This window comes from Penicillium angulare, assembly GCF_028827245.1.
Source record: "Penicillium angulare strain IBT 27051 chromosome Unknown utg000004l_segment0_segment0, whole genome shotgun sequence".
NCBI lineage: Eukaryota > Fungi > Ascomycota > Eurotiomycetes > Eurotiales > Aspergillaceae > Penicillium > Penicillium angulare.
The window spans coordinates 7,348,378-7,365,408 of NW_026623163.1; the positions used below are offsets into that span (position 1 = coordinate 7,348,378).

The 17,031-nt window shown below is 46.1% G+C and overlaps 10 protein-coding genes across 10 annotated transcripts; 2 read left to right on the plus strand and 8 right to left on the minus strand.

Moving 5' to 3' along the window:
* Positions 1 to 77: 77 nt before the first annotated feature.
* N7478_006640 (tRNA ligase) lies at positions 78 to 2,567 on the minus strand (the record flags this gene model as incomplete). Its single annotated transcript, XM_056922854.1, has 1 exon — positions 78 to 2,567. One exon carries the CDS (start codon positions 2,565 to 2,567, stop codon positions 78 to 80), a length of 2,490 nt encoding a protein of 829 aa, XP_056780891.1.
* Positions 2,568 to 3,029: 462 nt separating this feature from the next.
* N7478_006641 (ankyrin repeat protein) lies at positions 3,030 to 3,686 on the plus strand (the record flags this gene model as incomplete). The annotated part of the gene is made up of 1 exon (XM_056922855.1): positions 3,030 to 3,686. The coding sequence occupies one exon, from the start codon at positions 3,030 to 3,032 to the stop codon at positions 3,684 to 3,686; it is 657 nt and encodes a 218-aa protein (XP_056780892.1).
* A 690-nt stretch (positions 3,687 to 4,376) lies between these two features.
* On the plus strand, positions 4,377 to 5,197 carry N7478_006642 (vacuolar protein sorting family 37 protein; the record flags this gene model as incomplete). The annotated part of the gene is made up of 2 exons (XM_056922856.1): positions 4,377 to 4,660; positions 4,711 to 5,197. 2 exons carry the CDS (start codon positions 4,377 to 4,379, stop codon positions 5,195 to 5,197), a joined length of 771 nt encoding a protein of 256 aa, XP_056780893.1.
* Positions 5,198 to 5,407: 210 nt separating this feature from the next.
* N7478_006643 (putative plasma membrane ammonium transporter (Ato3)) lies at positions 5,408 to 6,425 on the minus strand (the record flags this gene model as incomplete). Its single annotated transcript, XM_056922857.1, has 4 exons — positions 5,408 to 5,572; positions 5,637 to 5,812; positions 5,869 to 6,089; positions 6,154 to 6,425. The coding sequence occupies 4 exons, from the start codon at positions 6,423 to 6,425 to the stop codon at positions 5,408 to 5,410; spliced, it is 834 nt and encodes a 277-aa protein (XP_056780894.1).
* A 2,152-nt stretch (positions 6,426 to 8,577) lies between these two features.
* Positions 8,578 to 8,976, minus strand: N7478_006644 (RNA recognition motif domain-containing protein; the record flags this gene model as incomplete). The annotated part of the gene is made up of 1 exon (XM_056922858.1): positions 8,578 to 8,976. One exon carries the CDS (start codon positions 8,974 to 8,976, stop codon positions 8,578 to 8,580), a length of 399 nt encoding a protein of 132 aa, XP_056780895.1.
* Positions 8,977 to 9,848: 872 nt separating this feature from the next.
* N7478_006645 (uncharacterized protein) lies at positions 9,849 to 10,732 on the minus strand (the record flags this gene model as incomplete). The annotated part of the gene is made up of 2 exons (XM_056922859.1): positions 9,849 to 10,462; positions 10,519 to 10,732. 2 exons carry the CDS (start codon positions 10,730 to 10,732, stop codon positions 9,849 to 9,851), a joined length of 828 nt encoding a protein of 275 aa, XP_056780896.1.
* Positions 10,733 to 11,200: 468 nt separating this feature from the next.
* N7478_006646 (aldo/keto reductase) lies at positions 11,201 to 11,782 on the minus strand (the record flags this gene model as incomplete). The annotated part of the gene is made up of 2 exons (XM_056922860.1): positions 11,201 to 11,403; positions 11,467 to 11,782. 2 exons carry the CDS (start codon positions 11,780 to 11,782, stop codon positions 11,201 to 11,203), a joined length of 519 nt encoding a protein of 172 aa, XP_056780897.1.
* A 207-nt stretch (positions 11,783 to 11,989) lies between these two features.
* On the minus strand, positions 11,990 to 12,322 carry N7478_006647 (uncharacterized protein; the record flags this gene model as incomplete). Its single annotated transcript, XM_056922861.1, has 2 exons — positions 11,990 to 12,116; positions 12,183 to 12,322. 2 exons carry the CDS (start codon positions 12,320 to 12,322, stop codon positions 11,990 to 11,992), a joined length of 267 nt encoding a protein of 88 aa, XP_056780898.1.
* A 243-nt stretch (positions 12,323 to 12,565) lies between these two features.
* Positions 12,566 to 14,100, minus strand: N7478_006648 (flavin monoamine oxidase family protein; the record flags this gene model as incomplete). Its single annotated transcript, XM_056922862.1, has 3 exons — positions 12,566 to 13,314; positions 13,367 to 13,679; positions 13,744 to 14,100. 3 exons carry the CDS (start codon positions 14,098 to 14,100, stop codon positions 12,566 to 12,568), a joined length of 1,419 nt encoding a protein of 472 aa, XP_056780899.1.
* Positions 14,101 to 15,619: 1,519 nt separating this feature from the next.
* Positions 15,620 to 16,341, minus strand: N7478_006649 (GFA family protein; the record flags this gene model as incomplete). The annotated part of the gene is made up of 3 exons (XM_056922863.1): positions 15,620 to 15,926; positions 16,043 to 16,222; positions 16,334 to 16,341. 3 exons carry the CDS (start codon positions 16,339 to 16,341, stop codon positions 15,620 to 15,622), a joined length of 495 nt encoding a protein of 164 aa, XP_056780900.1.
* Positions 16,342 to 17,031: the final 690 nt, after the last annotated feature.

Genomic DNA, 17,031 nt, shown 5'->3' on the forward strand with positions numbered 1-17,031 from the left:
AGTACTGGTGAACTAGCACGCAAAGGGTATCCATATATCGCTTAAGTAGCCTGCTAAAACCTCGGTATAATTCAATTTCAGTACTTTCCACGCATCATAGCCAAGTCCACCTTCCCGTCAATCATCTTGACACCCTTGACTTCAGCTTCAAAGATACCAGTGTCACCACCGGAACCGACTTCCAGCCAACGCTTGAGAAGATCATTACTTTCCTTCGGTTTCACATCAGGTGCTGCAGTTCCGATTGTGATATGAGGAATGGCATTGGCACAAGGTAGATCGGCTTGCTCTTCAGTTGAGCCATCCTCACCCGGAAGAATACGGACGACAAATGCCATAATTCGATTGTCCCACACAAGACGTTCCAGACGAACCCGAGCAAAGGTAAGAGTAGGTGGGTTTTGAACAGGTTCAGCGAGCGGCATGGCCGTTAGATTGTCGATGTATTGCTTCGAATAATGCGACCAAACATCAGACTTTTCTTCTCTTGAGGCGCGATGGATCAAAGTGACATGGAAGGCTGGCTGAATACGACGCTGTTTGACCAGCTGGTTATATAAGCGAGAGGCTTCTGGGGGCGTATCAGGTGTGAAGAGGGAGTGCAAGGTATTAGAAACCTCGTTGACAGGCAGAGAGATTTTAAAGTACTCAATTTTTCGGGCTAGAAGTGCTGGAGCAAGGTCGGCGCCTTCATTCTGCTTTCCCTTTTTTGGTTGCTTGTCTTTCTTGTTCTGCGAAGAATATCCGGCACTCAGATCTAGCCGAACCTCATATTCATTCATAGATGCGTTGATCGCGGCGTCCAGATCGCTGGCTGAAGGCATTTTGGGCACCAGCTTAGGATAAGCCTCATGCAGGGCGATCACGACTTTCTCAAGGTTTTCTCTTGAAGAGGCACACACGTCTAGGTCAATTACGTGGTCAAAGTTCTCGTCCGGATCTCTGGTGGTGTCAATTCCTTCAAATCGGTACAAGAATCCATCCATGATCCCAATTGTCTCTTCGGGATTCTTTGTGCCAGCGCGAATAGTCTGGTGATTATCACCGCGTTCCAGAACTCGTTTCCGGGTGACTTCTTTGATACCTGGAAGCAATTGGTCCTTAGGTTCGTGAACATAATGGAGAGCAACAAACTGCGCAGCTGGGACGACGGGGTAAATATCCTCGAACAACTGCTTTCGCTCGCGACGTTGGTGAGTATTGCGGTCTGCAATCACAGCGGGCGCAATAGCCATTTCCTGGGTAATCTCGAATGCAAACTTTTTCGGCTTGTTCTTCTGCTTGGGGATATTATCGTTTTGAATATGACCCCAGCCAAAGAGATGCACCAAGGCCAAGGCAATTGTGGTTTTTCCACAGCCCAGGGAGGCAATAGGAACAAGGATAACGTCACGTTCTGTCTCTTTGCCTTTTCCACCTTTTTCAGCCTCTAATGCAATAATTTCCGATCCCTTCAGGCCTCGCTCCTTCAGGAAGGCTTCGCGAAGTTCAATAATTCCATGATTATGGTTGTAGAGCTTTGCTTTGCCAGGCTCTCTCATGAACTGCCTTCGCGCGAACTGGAGATACTCCTCGGTAATCTGGACTTGCTTCTTGATTTTTGGCAGCTTGCCCAAGATCACGGCTTTGGTGCATTCACGCCACTGGCGATACATGAGATAAGGCTCTTCGAACTTGTACTTGAAAAACCAGTCTTGCTCCGGTCCGCCACACTCGCTCATCCTGCATCGAACCACAAAACCTTCTGTCTCACGGCCATCCCATGTACCTGTCTCGGCACATTCCTCCAGGAATTGTTTCACATCATCAATCCTGTCGTATTTCAGGAATTTGGCTTTTTTGAAACCCCATTCAACAGCGAATTTATGCACCTCATCACAAGGCTCTGTGGCGAAATGGGGGACGTTGTAGTTGAGACCATGAAGATAGATACCAGACGCGGCTGGGTCGTAAGCCAGAACATGCTCTTCGAAGGCATCATCACACAGCTCTCCTACTGCTGTGAGATTTCTTCTGCGTAGCTCTCGGGCAAGATCTTTGGTAGATTTCCCAACAGCTGCAACATGCCGTTCCACCCATTTTTCACCGGCCAGGGCATGGCTAACCTCGACATCAGCGCGATTTCCGGTTGAATGCTTGCTACACACCAGCAATTTGTCGTCTTCCAGGCCAGATATAAAAATGATACAGCCATTCTCTTTCACACTCAGTTCGTATGGACCACGTGTGTTATTCTCAATATTCCTCCATTGAGTATTGTTGACCTCGTTCACGTTGAAGAACTTGTCATATCCACGAACCGCGATCTCGGGGTGGTTGTCTTTTCGTCGCGTGGTGAAAAGACCTCGAGCATATGATGGAAGGTCGGTTCTCTTGTAATCCCAGTCCATGAATTTCCATGAGTCCACCGTCACATTTTGGGTGCCGTGAACTGTGTAGGTCGCCTTTTTGCAAGTAAAGGTTCGCTTTTTTTGACCAGCGCCCAACTTTCGCGCATCCTCTAATTTGGCGACTAGGTCCTTGATTACAGAGGAGTCCTGTGTCTCTAAATGTTCTCGGGACTTCATGTTTCGTTTCGTTAAAATTGACGTGGGTTCGAGGGTTGAGGGAATGGTTTTTGAAAATAATAGTGGGGTGATCGAAGTGGGGGGAGGGAGGAAGGCACGGGCACGATAAGGCAAAAGGCCAAGAGGTCGAAGTTGGGATGAATGACTCGACTGTTCTATATCCAGGGGCGTCAATGCCTTAAAATAGGCAAACAGGAGGCTGTTTGTTGCGGCTGAGAAACTGGGCAACTGCACAGGCGGTGGAGCGTAAAGAGTCATACAAAGAATGTGTCATGCTGCGGGGAACCAAATAGGAAAGGGCAGCAGCCTTATCGTATCATCGCTTTTTTTCTTTCCGCAAAAAAACTTTTTGTTCCAACTTCCAACTTCACCTTTGTTGTTACGCAAACGCTATTTTCTTTCAGACTACTTCCTTTTAGACCGCATTCCATTCTCTGAGTCATACCATACCCCTGCAAAATCATGGCGCAAAATCCTTACCTCCTCGCCTGCGACAATCCTTCGGCTCTGCTGGAGCTACTGCGATCAAACCCCACCATTGCATCCTGTCAAGATGAATCCGGCTACTCACTCCTACACGCTGCCGCGTCGTACGGCCATACCGATCTTTTACGCGCTCTTGTAAAGGAGTTCAATGTGAACGTCAACCTCCTTGACGAAGATGGCGAGACTTGTTTGTTCGTGACAGAGGAACTCAATGTGGCCCGGTGCTTGGTTGAAGAGCTTGGAGTGGATCACAATATGACAAATGGGGAGGGCATAAAAGCATTTGAAAAGATGGAAATGGAGGAGGAGAACCCGAAGGTGTCTGCCTATCTCCGTGAAGTTCTGGGTATGCCCGCTGCTCCCACTACAGACTCGCCTGTCGGGCCATTAAACGCCCCGCCACCGATCCCTGGGAACATGCAGGTTAATATCGGTACCATGTCGGAGCAAGAATTAAATGCGGGCGAAGCTGAGGTGGATCCTGAGTTCAAAAGGCGAATTGATGAACTGGCCGCCCGTGAGGACTTTGACAGCGAAGCCGCTCAGAATGAGCTGCGTGAGCTTGTCAGAGATGCCATCGCGGGATCAAGTATGGAGACATCCGGTCGGGAGACACGACAGAAGACAGAATAGATATATTGATCTTGTTAACCCGCATCTTTGGTTTCAGGGTCCAAGTGCTCGTATATCACGAGTAAGAAGCACTGCGCAAAACCAGCCGCACATTCCTTGCGACTACATTTGACCTCCCCATCAGCCTCTTCCAAGGCCATAAGCTGGCACAGCGCTACAATTCAGAAGATACGGAATCCGAATTGAACTGAGCCTTTTGCATTGGCAAAAGAATCTCATTCAATAACAGATCGTTCCAATGCGACCCTCGGAAGCTGTGCTCAATTCAATAAATAGCTGCGTTGTACGGACAGGCAATGGCACGACCCGTGTCTTAATTAACATGTACGATGATATGAATTATATGATCGATCGAATTTGACTCATTGATAAGGAAAGATTCAATTTGATCCGACTGCGATAACTAGTTGTAGTGCATCTTTGTAGGGATAGCATACTACGGAGGTAGCGCGACTCCTGGTGGCTATGTTGGAGCGCGCATTTACCGCAATAAAGTAACCCATAGGAATAACCTTCTCAAATTCGATCTGTTCGTAAAGGCAAATATTGAAAATAGTAAATTTTGTTATATCTAGGAGTGGCGCTATCAGCTTTTCCTCAAGTAAGCATACTTCTAGAACGGGCACCGCCAAGCCTAAGTGCATCTCCAACCTTCCGACCCCACGCCTAGGCTACTAACGTCACTTCACCATGTCTCAATCGGCGTCACCCTATGTCGCACAGTCACCTTACCATTCAACTCCGACCATGATGCACGCGGCGCTTAACCCCGATACACCACCCCCACCACCACCCAAGCCTAGCAGCCACGAAGCAAGCCGAGGGGGCACCCCCCAGCAATCCACTCCCTCTGGCTACCGACCAGACACCCACATGAACAGCGCACATCAGTCGCCATATCCTCAGGCTGTACCTCTGCCTTCGCCGCCCACATTTGAGGAAGGGTGGCTTCCAGAGGCACTGAAGGACAAATCGTGAGACCCGGATTCCTCATACCATAATAATCAAGCACTCACATGTTTAGAACCGTCGATCTTCAAACCATCCTTAAGGACCCAAGCCTGATCTCCGCACTATCCAGCCACCACCCCTCCCACACGGCTCGACAACAAAACCTCGAATCGCTTCTTCACGTAAACAAGGAGCTCGCAGCGCGTGTTCTCGAAATGCAGAATCACGTCACAGAGCTTCGAGCCTCTACAGAAACAATGCTACTCCAACACCAATCATTGGAGGTCTCATGGCGCAAAAAGCAAACAGAAATGGATACCGCATTGGCTCCGTGGTCACCGAAAGCATTGTACCAGCGACTAAGTGCAGCGATTGCGGAGCAAGAGGCAGTCTGCCAGGCTGTGGAGGAGAGCTTCTTGGAAGAGGAGCATCATGGAAGAGCTACAGAGAAGGAGATCACAGACTGGGTGCGTCGCGTAAGAGCGGAGGCTTCAAAATTAGCGTCCAGGAAAGAGGCAAAAGCTCGCTGGGACGAAGGCCGAGTTGGAGGCTGGCGCTAATAGCAGATGTCTCTATGTTCTATAGAAGGGCGACTATCGTTTTTATTTTTTACGACGCTACGCTACATACGAATATATGAATAGAATGCTGGTTCTTGGAAAGAGGAAATTATACAACTTGGATCCCTTTGGCCTCATTGGGATATTCGAAATTTCGATTTCATATACCGCATAACTATTTTGCTGCTGACATGATACGTATCTTCCGTACTAGGTGGCTGCTTCGCGCTTCCTAAGTTTCTGTGATCTCCCTGGTATAACGGTACTCAGATCACCCACCGGGAGTGCGAAGGGGAAATCCACTGCTTCCAGAATCTGCGCTATGAAGATATGCCAAATTGGAATACAAAGTGCGAAATTAAATGCACCGGCAGCCTATGACAAAGTTAGGCACGAAGAAGACCAATAAGAGACGGGGAGTATAATCAATTATACGCACCTTTAGTAGTTTAGCAGCCGCAGCAGCATTCTCCAATGCCATTTGGAAGTAAACGGCCGCTGTCAGAGAAAAGGTTATGACGAGAAGGAATAAAGCGAGGAAAAGGCAGACGTTTGTTCGAATCGAACATATCAGGTAGACGAAAGTGAGTACGGCGAGAATAACATAGTACAGGCCTGGGACTTTCAGTTAATACCGCACGAGCTGATTTATTGGTACAGTGTACACTTACCGATTGTAGCGTCAAATTCCGGGGTCTGAGCCCCCTGAAGTGTATTTCCAGTGGGTGAATAATTTGTGCCGACTCCGAAGAATGGCATCTGAGTTGTACCCTGCACAATCCAGAAAGTGCCATATGTGAAGAAAAGAGCACACGAGAATGTATTTCCAATAATCCATTCTCCAATGCCGCCGAGAATCTGCACCATTCCACCGAAAAAGATGAATACCGGCCTAACAAGAGTATTTCTGTCAGTCTATTGGCTCTGGTTAAATGAGCTGAAAGATGATTACTCACAAAATAGCTCCACCATTGCCACCAGAGCCTCGCCAGCCCATCGTCAGCATAGCAGCAGGAGTAGCTGCGAGTAAGAAACCCATCAAGGAGATTGGTGTCGGGTTTCCGAATGTACGGCGCAAATTTCCCGCCGTGGGTAACTTGGGATTGAGATACATTTTCTCAAATGCATCTCTGGGGATGGGGAGCAGAACACTATCTGCGGTTTGGTAGCGACGCAGCATCTCCACGGTGGAGATTTCCTGCTTGTCGCTGGCGTTATCGTCTGACATGTTGGATCCGTAGAAAGGGGGAAAGTGAATTAAGAAAAGAAATTGCCAATTGAAGTTGAGAATTGGAAGTTCAGAATAAATCGCATCAAGTAGCCGTAGGTGGCCCCGGAAAGACAACAATTAGGGGTTCTGATCAGCAGCAGGAAAGTCTGGGGCGAATCCAGCTTATATTTGCATGACCACCCCACCATTAATCGTAGCACTTATCCACCCAGACCACATAGATCAGCATTTACCCCGGAAAGAAAGCCATAGCGGCCTCTCCCAACCCGGAGTAACTCCATCGACCCCAACGCCAAGGCTAGAATCTCAAATACACGAATCCAGATCGTATTCTAGGTGCCTTGCAGGAGAGCAATCGATGAGATATGATTCGTGAAAGCGGCCTAATAACAGCCCGTCCTGCCCATAGAAAGTGGAGCAAGTTCCGGGGTTAGCTTGCTTTGTGGGGAAGAAATGCGGGGAGATGGACACACAAGCTCCTGGAATTGGGTTCGCCCCCGCGAAACGCGGAAAGGTAAGAATGAGCCTAGGGGCCTCGGGGATCCCGAGTCGGCTGTATATCGGCTTCTTCGCTTTTATGGGAATAGCGCTCATTATCCGGCATATAAGGAGATTGCGAGGATTCCTCGATAGGCTTTTCTAGATGGGTGCCAATGCTTGGGTGGCGCTTGATCAAAGTCTATTTCCCCAGTGCTTTGCCTGCCTTCTGTTTTCAGTTGTATTCCCGTATTCATGGATGCAAAATCTATCTTTGGGGGGTCTACGTCCGGACTGCTGAACAGGTTATCTGTCTTCTTGGTGTCTTCCGCGTTTCCTCCGCACCTTCTGCTTTTAGCATCTACAGTGATGATCACTCCCCAGGTTTTCCACCTATAACATATCCACACTCTACTCTCAGAGGAAACTGAATGTCTAAATGTCATTCTGGATATATGCAGCCCGGATATAACCTTGACATGGCGCTTTCTCATGGACAGGTGTCAAGCCATGCTCATGCACTGACCTTCAGGTTTGCTTATTTTGGCATAACGGAGTTGTTCCGATCCACTAATGCAACCTATCTGTGCATTAGACCAGAACATTTCGCGACTCTGTGAGACTCGGATGGTAAAATTCCCGACTCGTTCCTCGCATGTCACTAATACGGCACTTGGAAATGATGCTCATCCGTGATAAGCACCGTGCCAAGCGTTAGTAACCGGTCATAGCATATTAACATTTAGCGAATAATAAGCGGTGCCATCATTAATGGATGATCTTAGCTAGAAGTGGACAGATAACTCCACTTTGATTTTTGACCACGGAGAAATAGTTGATGTCAATATGATCCACAAAGGTGGATTCTGGGTATTATCATAGTGCATTTCAAGGTTTTTGACACAGCGTGGAACCGAATTGACAACTCTCTTCTGATTTATGAACATATGCATAACTATATGTCAAGACTTTTGAGAGTTCTGGACATGAAACGTTCGTTTTATGTCCGGGACCGCATAACCTCAAACTCAAGTGGATGTTGTTTGATCTTGCCTGGTTAGCGCTACCAAATTTCAGCAGATTTTTACCCTGGTGATTACTTTTTCCTACATCGGCAAGGATAGAAAAATTTGCATTGTAAGGAAACGAATCTCTGAGGAAGCTAAAATAGACAAAGTATGTCTTCAAAGATACGAGCTACTTGAGCTCAACATGCATCTCCTCATCTGCGCCAGTTATTGGACAATTCGTCTCTGCTCGGTTCCGACCTCTTTGGTTCCGATCTCTTCTCATAGCGATACTGGCTCTGGCGCATGTGTTCTTGATCAGGCGCAGGGGGGTCCGATGAATTAGATCCGAAGTGCGTATGTCTTTCTACCAGTTTTGGTGGTATGTACGACGTATGCCTCAGCTTCAGCCGGCCTTTTAAGTATGACTTGCCATGCAATGCCACTCTTGCTGCCTCTGCCTCTCCTGGTGTTGCGAAATTAACAAAACAGTAATGACGGTTTTCTGTGGGGATTGTCTGGCGAGGTTTGATTCGTTTACCAATTGCCGTCCTAGTATAACATGGTCAGCAACAGAGACTCAAAGAATAAATGATGAAACGGTGATCACGGATAGAAATCTCTGAAGAGTGTAGATACTTCCTTGTTGTGTTCAGACTGGTTTATCATTCTATCCAGCCCCCAACATAAAGCCTCCGTTTCTTAAGAGAGTCAACAAAATCATCGAAGTGATCCATAGCTCCTTGGGGACTTTGCTCAATCCCTCTGCGATAAACACGCTCTCCTTCTGCCTGATTCTCCTGAGAGGTGGATTTGCAACCACCCCATCGATCAAAAGCAAATTCACACTCGCGGTGTGCTTGAGGATAGCGCTTTTTCTTCGGTTCGCATGGGCTGACTTTAATGGGCCGCCCGCTGATATCGGCAACCAAAGATGCAATGGCGCCGTCGGCGGTTTCTTTATCAAGAAAATCCACAAAGCAATATCGTGGGTTTCGCGCGCTGACGGGGTCGATGGAAATGTGAATATGTTCTATTTTGACAAACCCATTGTGAACAAGCATCTCTTCGATAATGTGAGGCTTGGCCCCATCATGATATTTATATAAATTCTGATAAAATCAATGCTTATTCCGTAACGCATACATGATACAGCGGTTTAGATATCTTTGAAGTATGCATCAAGGCTAAATTTCATGGGTCTCTTTGGCTTTAGTCCAAAATAGATATCGAATGTTCTCATGAACACTCATGTCTTCCAAAGCTCCTTCACGAGCTATAGGGGCTTTTTGGTAAGCTATAGAGTTTATTTCATACTCAAGAGCCCACTAGATGAGGGATGAGGTTCTTTTGACATTTTCCTGTAACACAGACTGATATCATGCTGGCCTTCACCGCTTTCATGCTGATTCAAGCGTCGCCACTCTTGATCAATCTCTTTGCTGATGATTAGATCGACAGAATAAGACTTCCAAAACGCATTGTTCCCGGTGGCGTTTCTTCAGCCAAGAATAGACCAAGGGGTCCCTTTTAAGTTTCTTTAATGCAGGCGATGCATGAATTGTCTTTGTTCGTTCTTCATGATCGGCACATGGATCCGACCAAAGTACCATTCCCCATCAGCGTACTTGGGCCATTGCATTCAGAATAAGACCCAGTCCTCACTAATGATCAATTTTATATCGTAGATGGCTTTGTAGTGGATTTCCACACTGTTGTAGAGCCTTATACACCAGCCGAAACAAACCTAAATTCCCGCCTGTCTGATAAGTCCATTTGCGTCGCGCAGGTACAATTCTATTTGGTGCTATTAGTTCCTCATCCAAAGAGTCTAAGCCAAATTATGGACAGAAGATCCAAATATTAAGGTTCTTATTTCAAATCAAAGCACACTCATCAAGAGTGAACATGGCTTATGTAGACCCCACTGACTCCCTTATGGAAACACTTCTTCGCCTTTCCAGTCCCAACATCTTCCTCTGCCATCTTTCATTCCCGGCGATAATCCTGCAAGGAACCGCAGCATCCGATCTGCCGAGTCCAAAGGCTCTAGCATATCCCGACCACTCCAGAATTCTTTCGTAAATTCAGTGCGCACGGTTCCAGGGTGCAAAGCCACTGCCAAAGCCTTTTCAGCGGAGCGCCCACGTAAATACAAATCAAAGGTTTTGGCAATTTGATAAACAGACGCCTTGCTTGCACGATATGAGTACCAGCCACCAGAATTGTTATCAGATATTGAGCCCACCCGAGCCGCCATCATAGCGTAGATCGCATGTGATGGCAGCCGAAGCCCATCTTTCAGTTCAGAATCATGTCTATCAGGAAACGCAGATGAAGACTTTGTCGGGAGAAATGGCGCTAGATGCTTCATTAGTAGCAGCGGACCCAGAGCATTCACTTGGAAGCTATGTAAGGCATTTTCAGCATCAATCTGTGCTGGAGACTTTTCTACATGAAGGATTCCTGGTATTGCCAATGCGATTCGTAGTGGAGTCCTCGGATACTCTTCGCGAATTGTGTCTGCCATTGATGAAATCGTGGCTTCGTCTGTTTTAATCTGTCAGTGGAATTGGAGATCACATCTGTGAAGGCGGCCAACATACTTGTCACATCAACCTCGAGTAGACGAAGCCTTTGCTCTGCATCTGTGGGTATTCCCTCGCTGGAAAGCAAGTTATCTCGAATTTCTGTACAGTTCTTGCGTGCTGTCGCAACGACTGGCAGTTTGGTTTTGGCTAACAATTGTTGAGCAAATGCGAAGCCTAGCCCGCGTGATGCAGGTGTCACTAGGGCAAAACCATGCTTGGCCGATGCCATCGCAATGATTGGTATATATATATTTGTTTCTCGTCTAGGATTGAAATTAAGACGAGGTCAAATTGACATCCGGGAAATTGAAGCCTCCCTTGTTTCTCAGCCTCGTGACGTCATGCCCTGGTGGATTTGAAGTAGCTGCTACATAGTCCGCGAAAGGTCTGAAGCTACAACAATTGTGAAAAAGCCAATATCCCATCTTTTAAATTTTTGAATTTATGAATTTATACCAAGCAGATGCCTTTAATGATGCTGTAAAAGTCTTTGGAAAATAAATCTAAATACAACATGCTTTTATGAAGTAGAAAGATCATGATGGATGCGCGTTGGCAGATTCAAATTGGCAGAGAAACTGCAAAACATGACCTACATTTCCCCAGTACAATACCGTGACTTGAAATAGCTTCTCTGTTACTAAAAACATTTGAAGTAATATTGAAATGAAGTATAAAAATGACCGTACCCAGGTTCCTAGCCCTTCTTGTCCTCCAAGTCCTCAAAGAAGTCACGACCAAACTCACCACTACTGTCATTAAATCGCATCTTCCGATTCAGCCTATCGATCTTCTCCATGTCCGAAGGGCACAATTTGAAGTCCCCTTCCAGATTCGATTTGATACGAGATGGAGTCTTGGACTTAGGAAGAACTGAGTGTCCTTGTGTTACTCCCCAGGCTATAAAATCAGGAACAATTAGTTCTAGCACGTACTAGATTATTTGGGCCTTTCTAAACATACCAAGAGCTACTTGAGCAGCACTCTTATCATACGGTTTGCCGATCTCCGCAAGTATAGGCTCTTCGATCAACTTCCCAAATCCCCCCTTCATGCCATAAAATGCATTCTGGTTTCCGAATGGTGAGTAGTGGGTAACATGGATACCCTTCTCGCGAAGCCATCTAGTAAAAGCACGCTGTTGTAGCCACGGGTGGCATTCCATCTGATGCACGGCTGGGACGACGGATGCTTTCTCGATCAGCTTTTCTATCTCAGCTTTGGAACAGTTCGACACGCCTATCGCTTTGGTCTTGCCGGTTTTGAGCAGCTTCTCCATTGCCTTGTATGTCTTGGATTGGCCAGTACTGTCAGTGTTTGATTTTATAATTGAAAGGTCAATTGTACATACGTCAACAATGTCAATATCTATCATTAATAACTGGCCATTCATCTTTGGGAATGACTGCTCGCCACGCTTCCAGGAAACTGGCCAATGCATCAGATACAGATCCACGTACTCAAGCCCCAGGTCGTCTAAGGACTGTTAAATTGCTTCCTCGACATCATCTGGGTGGTGCTTGTTATTCCATAGCTTTGTTGTGATGAAGAGTTCTTTCCGTGGAACTCCGCATTTCTTGATGGCTTCGCCGACAGCCTTCTCGGTTCCGTAGCTGTGATTCTCATCCCAAACTTATTAGTCTATAATATCTGCAGAGCAACCTTCCATCTTGTCTCACATTCTTGCCGTGTCAATGTGACGGTAACCAGCTGTTATAGCCTCCAGAACTGCTTCCTCTTGGGCATGTTCATCCTGCCACGTACCAAAGCCAATGGCAGGTATTTCGGCGCCTGTATTCAATTCGAACTTAGTGTGCATCTTGGAAACTTATCCTGTCGATATAGGACGAAGATCTCATAAATTGCGCTTGGATGAATTAAAAAGAGAAAAGATTGTCTTCGGATTGAAGTAGTTGTTTTATGTGGTATAAATGACGTCTAAATGATACAATAACCACACAAGCCGCTTCACTATTTACACCTATATAAAATTTTCTCTGGCATATGAGTCTCAGCAATAAAGTATGATTCCCGAGTTTATTCCAAAATTATATTGCGCCTACTACGCCGCAATGCTGTTGGATAAAGCTTTCACCACCTCCGCACCTCCACGTTGGCCAGAGCGCACGGCACCTTCCATATATCCTCGCCAGACCTGTGCGGTTTCGGTTCCCACAAAATGAACATTTCCAAATGGAGTCGCTATTTTATCACCCACAGAAGTCAAGGTACCCGGTGTCATCACTGGACAGGGTGCACCGAGAAAGAAAGCTTGCTTAGCCCATTCCATCTCCAAGACATTCGATGGCTCAGGAACATCTTCAACAAAACTGCCAAATGCCTGAGTTATTTGCCCCCAGACTTGCTTTTGCCGCGAAGCTCTGGAGAGTTTTGACCACTCTCTGCCACGATCTCCGACGATAAAACATGTTATGGACCATTGCCCATCTTCTGGCACGCTGGTGTCTCGTGTGAAAGTAACAGGGCCCTTCTCACAATCCATGATCCCTGAGAAACCACCAGTCTGCCACCATGGCTCTTTGAAAACAAATATCATCTTACTATAGTATCCCATGACAGCGTTGTCACATAGAATAGCCTTTTTCGTGGGGAGCGGTGGGTTGAAGGTTATTGAATTGTATAAAGTCGTGGGCACGGAGACTATAACCTTTCGGCAATGGAATATCTTCCCAGGGTCTGTCGAAATGATGCAAACAGGGCCCGTCTGGTCAATTGAAGTAACTGGCGTGCGCAAAAATACAGCATTCGCCCCGAGTTCTTGGGCCAGGTTTTTTGAAATAGTTTGGTTTCCTGTCATCCGGTCAAAATTGACTCGTTATGCATACAAATTGAACCAACTAACCTTTTCTATTTCTTAGGTATTGTCCTCCGTCTTTCTGATCTGAAAGTAAATTGTCGATGCCACAGCCACCCTTGATATAATGTAGCATGTACAATGCGCTAACTTCCTGGCTCTGTACACCCAGTAATGCAGTGCATATCTCATCTGCGATGGTGATTACAGCGTCAGTCTGCGTTCGCTCGGTACAAAATTCACCAAATGTTAGTTTATCAATATTTTCAGCATCTGGGGAGCTGGCAGGATTGTCTAAATCTACTAGAGCCGATTCTTTCCGAAGCAGCTGTAGAAGCTGTAGAAGCAGATCCTGGTCACCCTAAATCAAGAGGTAATTAGTTGTCAGATTATGTATACCGCAATGGCTTTCTTTCGCAACTCACTATTACTTGACCGAAAGGCTTTCTTCGAGCTGTGCCATCGGAAAGTAAAACAACATCGTCTCCACTGGCTCGCTGAATCTCTCCATCTATGTTGTATCGTTGGAATAATTTGAACATTTCACTTTGATTTGTATCGTTGATCCATGCAGCTCCCAGATCATTGAAACCATTCTCACAGGACTGTACTGAGAGTGTTTTGCCACCAACTCGATTGGTTGCTTCCAAAACACAAACCTTGAGCCCAGCAGCGCGAACTGAGCGAGCCGCTTGCAGACCACTCAGTCCAGCTCCAATGACTATTACATCGTATATTGTTTGAGTGCTCTTCAGAGCGGTAATATGAACTTGGTATCGCATCTGGAAGCTTCGGCAAAAGCAAATTCGACTTGGTAGAGTGGATGTAGAATCCAGAGAGTGGAGAGTCGATAGTGGAGACAAATGAGGTGTTTGATGCACAGACAAACTGCGGATATAGCTCCTGCCCGCAGCCGTACAATTTCGGTCCATTTATATTTCGCGCTCCACCCACAAATTTTTTTCTTCCTCCCGTGTCTGCGCATCGCAACCTGGGAGCGTCCCAGCTCCCTGCTTTTTTCTTTTCTCTTTTCAAAATAGCAGAATGCAATGCCAGCTTTGCCGCAATGTTCTCTGCTACCCTGACTGGGCGAGGCTTTTTGACAATTGATGCTTGTTGTCGGCCTCGCTTCTGCGAAAATATTCATTCGTAAAAGGTAAGACACATTTTGCTTCCTTTTTTCTCTTCTCCCCTCCGATTCGAGTGATGATACTTTGACAATGCAATGGCATTCCTCGAACTTAAGTTATCATGTGGAATCTTGTCTTTATTAAGTTTCAGCCTTGTCTGACTTCGAATCAAATCCTTGATTTATTACTTGCATCAGCTATTATTGGTGTACACCATGCTAACTCACTGCTGATTAGGTAAATTACTCTTATCGATTCCTGTCATACTTTTCCCTCTCTTGCGGCATGTGCTTGCATGAAGAAATCTTGAACGAACGGGCGGACATAACGTATCCATCTACCCTTACCCTACAAACCCAGAGCGTACAAACTCTGTGGGTTCGTGGTGGGTGGGCTACTTGTTGAGAACTCGTCACCTGACTCTTGCCCTTGATCACAAACGTGTACTTTTCGTACAGGATATGTCATTCGAACATCAATCTAATTGTGTGATCATAGGTATCTTTTTTCTCTCTCTTCTTGTTTGCATTTTTGCCCTTGCACATGGTCATTTCTATAATGATGAAACTTGATATTCACACTGTTTGAACCGAATTTATTCGGTAATGAGCATTAAACAAAAATTCTGATTTAATGAGGTGGGTCAATCCAGTCACGACACTTATAAAACTTTTATGCTGACGAATAGGCTTCTAGCCTGATATAGTTACCATGTTTTGATATTTCGATTCATGCTTACATTTCTTTCGAGTGCCAATACTGACTCGTGGATCCTTGATCTAGGACTTCTATTGTCTGCTTTATATACCCCGTCTGCCTGATCGTAAGTTTCAATGCCGTCGATCCAACTTCCCACGTGCCTGATGAACAAAAATTATTCGCTGTGTTCTTTCCGAATTACATTGAAGATACTATAATTTCACCTTGGAGAACTGACCACCTATCTCAATTCACACTGTATCACTCATGATAGTTTGTGTTCTGATATGCTAACATGGATTGCAGGTCTTGACACATTCAAATAGTTTTTAATGAAATATTTTTTCTCGAATCTTCTCCTGCCTTCAATTAGACAAGCACTCGTAACTTTCCAACGTAGCTATGCAACCACCATAATAAATTCCTGTCCCGCAACCGTCCACAATTGTCCACACGACCCCGATGAAGATTTCTATTTCACAAAGAACCCATGCTGCTTATGCCACCCTTCAATACTCGTATCCCCATTGTAAAGCTCATTCACAGTCTTCTTCCCCTCGGGCCACTTCGCCCACGCAGGCTTCGATCCAGCCATAACACAAACCATTTCATCGGGTACAGGCAACTCAGTATCAATAGCCGATGCAAATGGATGAATCAGTTCCGGCCAGTGACGATCCCACAGCCAAAGCATAGTGCTACAATTTGAGCAGAAGTTACGCTCAGAAGAACAAACTTCCTCCTTGGGTGTTCCACGATCTTTGATGGCGTTGTATTTTCTATAAAGCAAGTTAGATGAATTTATCATATTGAACCTTTGCTTTGAATCGTTGGTGCTAGTGATCCGGCTCCATGATTCATTTCAAACTAGGTAGGGTATGTCTGTGTTTCATACTTGATAAGGTCTTGGCCCTTGTGCACTTTTAGGCTGTCGGCAATGCCGCCTAGGTTCACGGCGCCGATGTACCCGCCTACTTTGCGACAGATGCTACAGGCGCATAGCTGATAGGGAACTGGTGTTTGAGACTGAAGCGTAAATTCAACACCGCCGCACTGGCAGCTTCCGTCAAGTTTCCTGTGGCGGTTCAAGTTAGTGTCTTCAAGTTGTACATGATGATGGGGCCCGGGGATGTATGAGGTTAATGTTCGACCTCGGGAATGTTCAAGTTTTGGGTAGTGGGCATACATCGGCATAATTACTGGAGGCGTGGGGCAGTTAGATATGATGCCTTTATTTGTTGGATAGGAACAAACTCCTAGTATTAAAATGATTGATGTTAAAACTTGGAAGGCTTGAGGTCATAGGAAACATGGATGTCCCAGATCCTTTTATATATCCATGGATAGCCAGGCGGTAGCGAAAGCCTGTCCACTTGATCACAAACTCTGTAAACAGGACATACAAATCAAACAGCCATCCTTCAAGCCGTTTCAAGAATTGATTGGACCTCTCAGAAATCAAACATGACCTCACTCATTCATTCGCTCAAAGATGCAGCTCTAGTGCCGGTCCTATCGGGAAATACATCATCGGTCGTATTCTGCGATCCTTATTGGCTAAAATCACGTTTGTCTCGTTTGCTCCGTTTGCCTCGCGGCTTGAGCTTCGAAGCGACATCGATTCGCAAATGTCCTACCGTGTAACGAGAAGGTCCGATTCGCCCTCATAACCACCGGATAAATCCTTCCAGATATCGAAAGATGAGTTTCGGCGCACCAGGAGGTGGTTCAGTGAACTACAAGCCCTCACCGTGAGTTCCGTCCAGTGCGTGGCGTGATGTGTTGATCTCGCATGTATTGCTTTTACCCAATGCCCGAGACTATCGTTTCGCATTGTTCCTTTCTTCTTTCTTGCGACTTATCATTGACGGATTCATTCTTCTG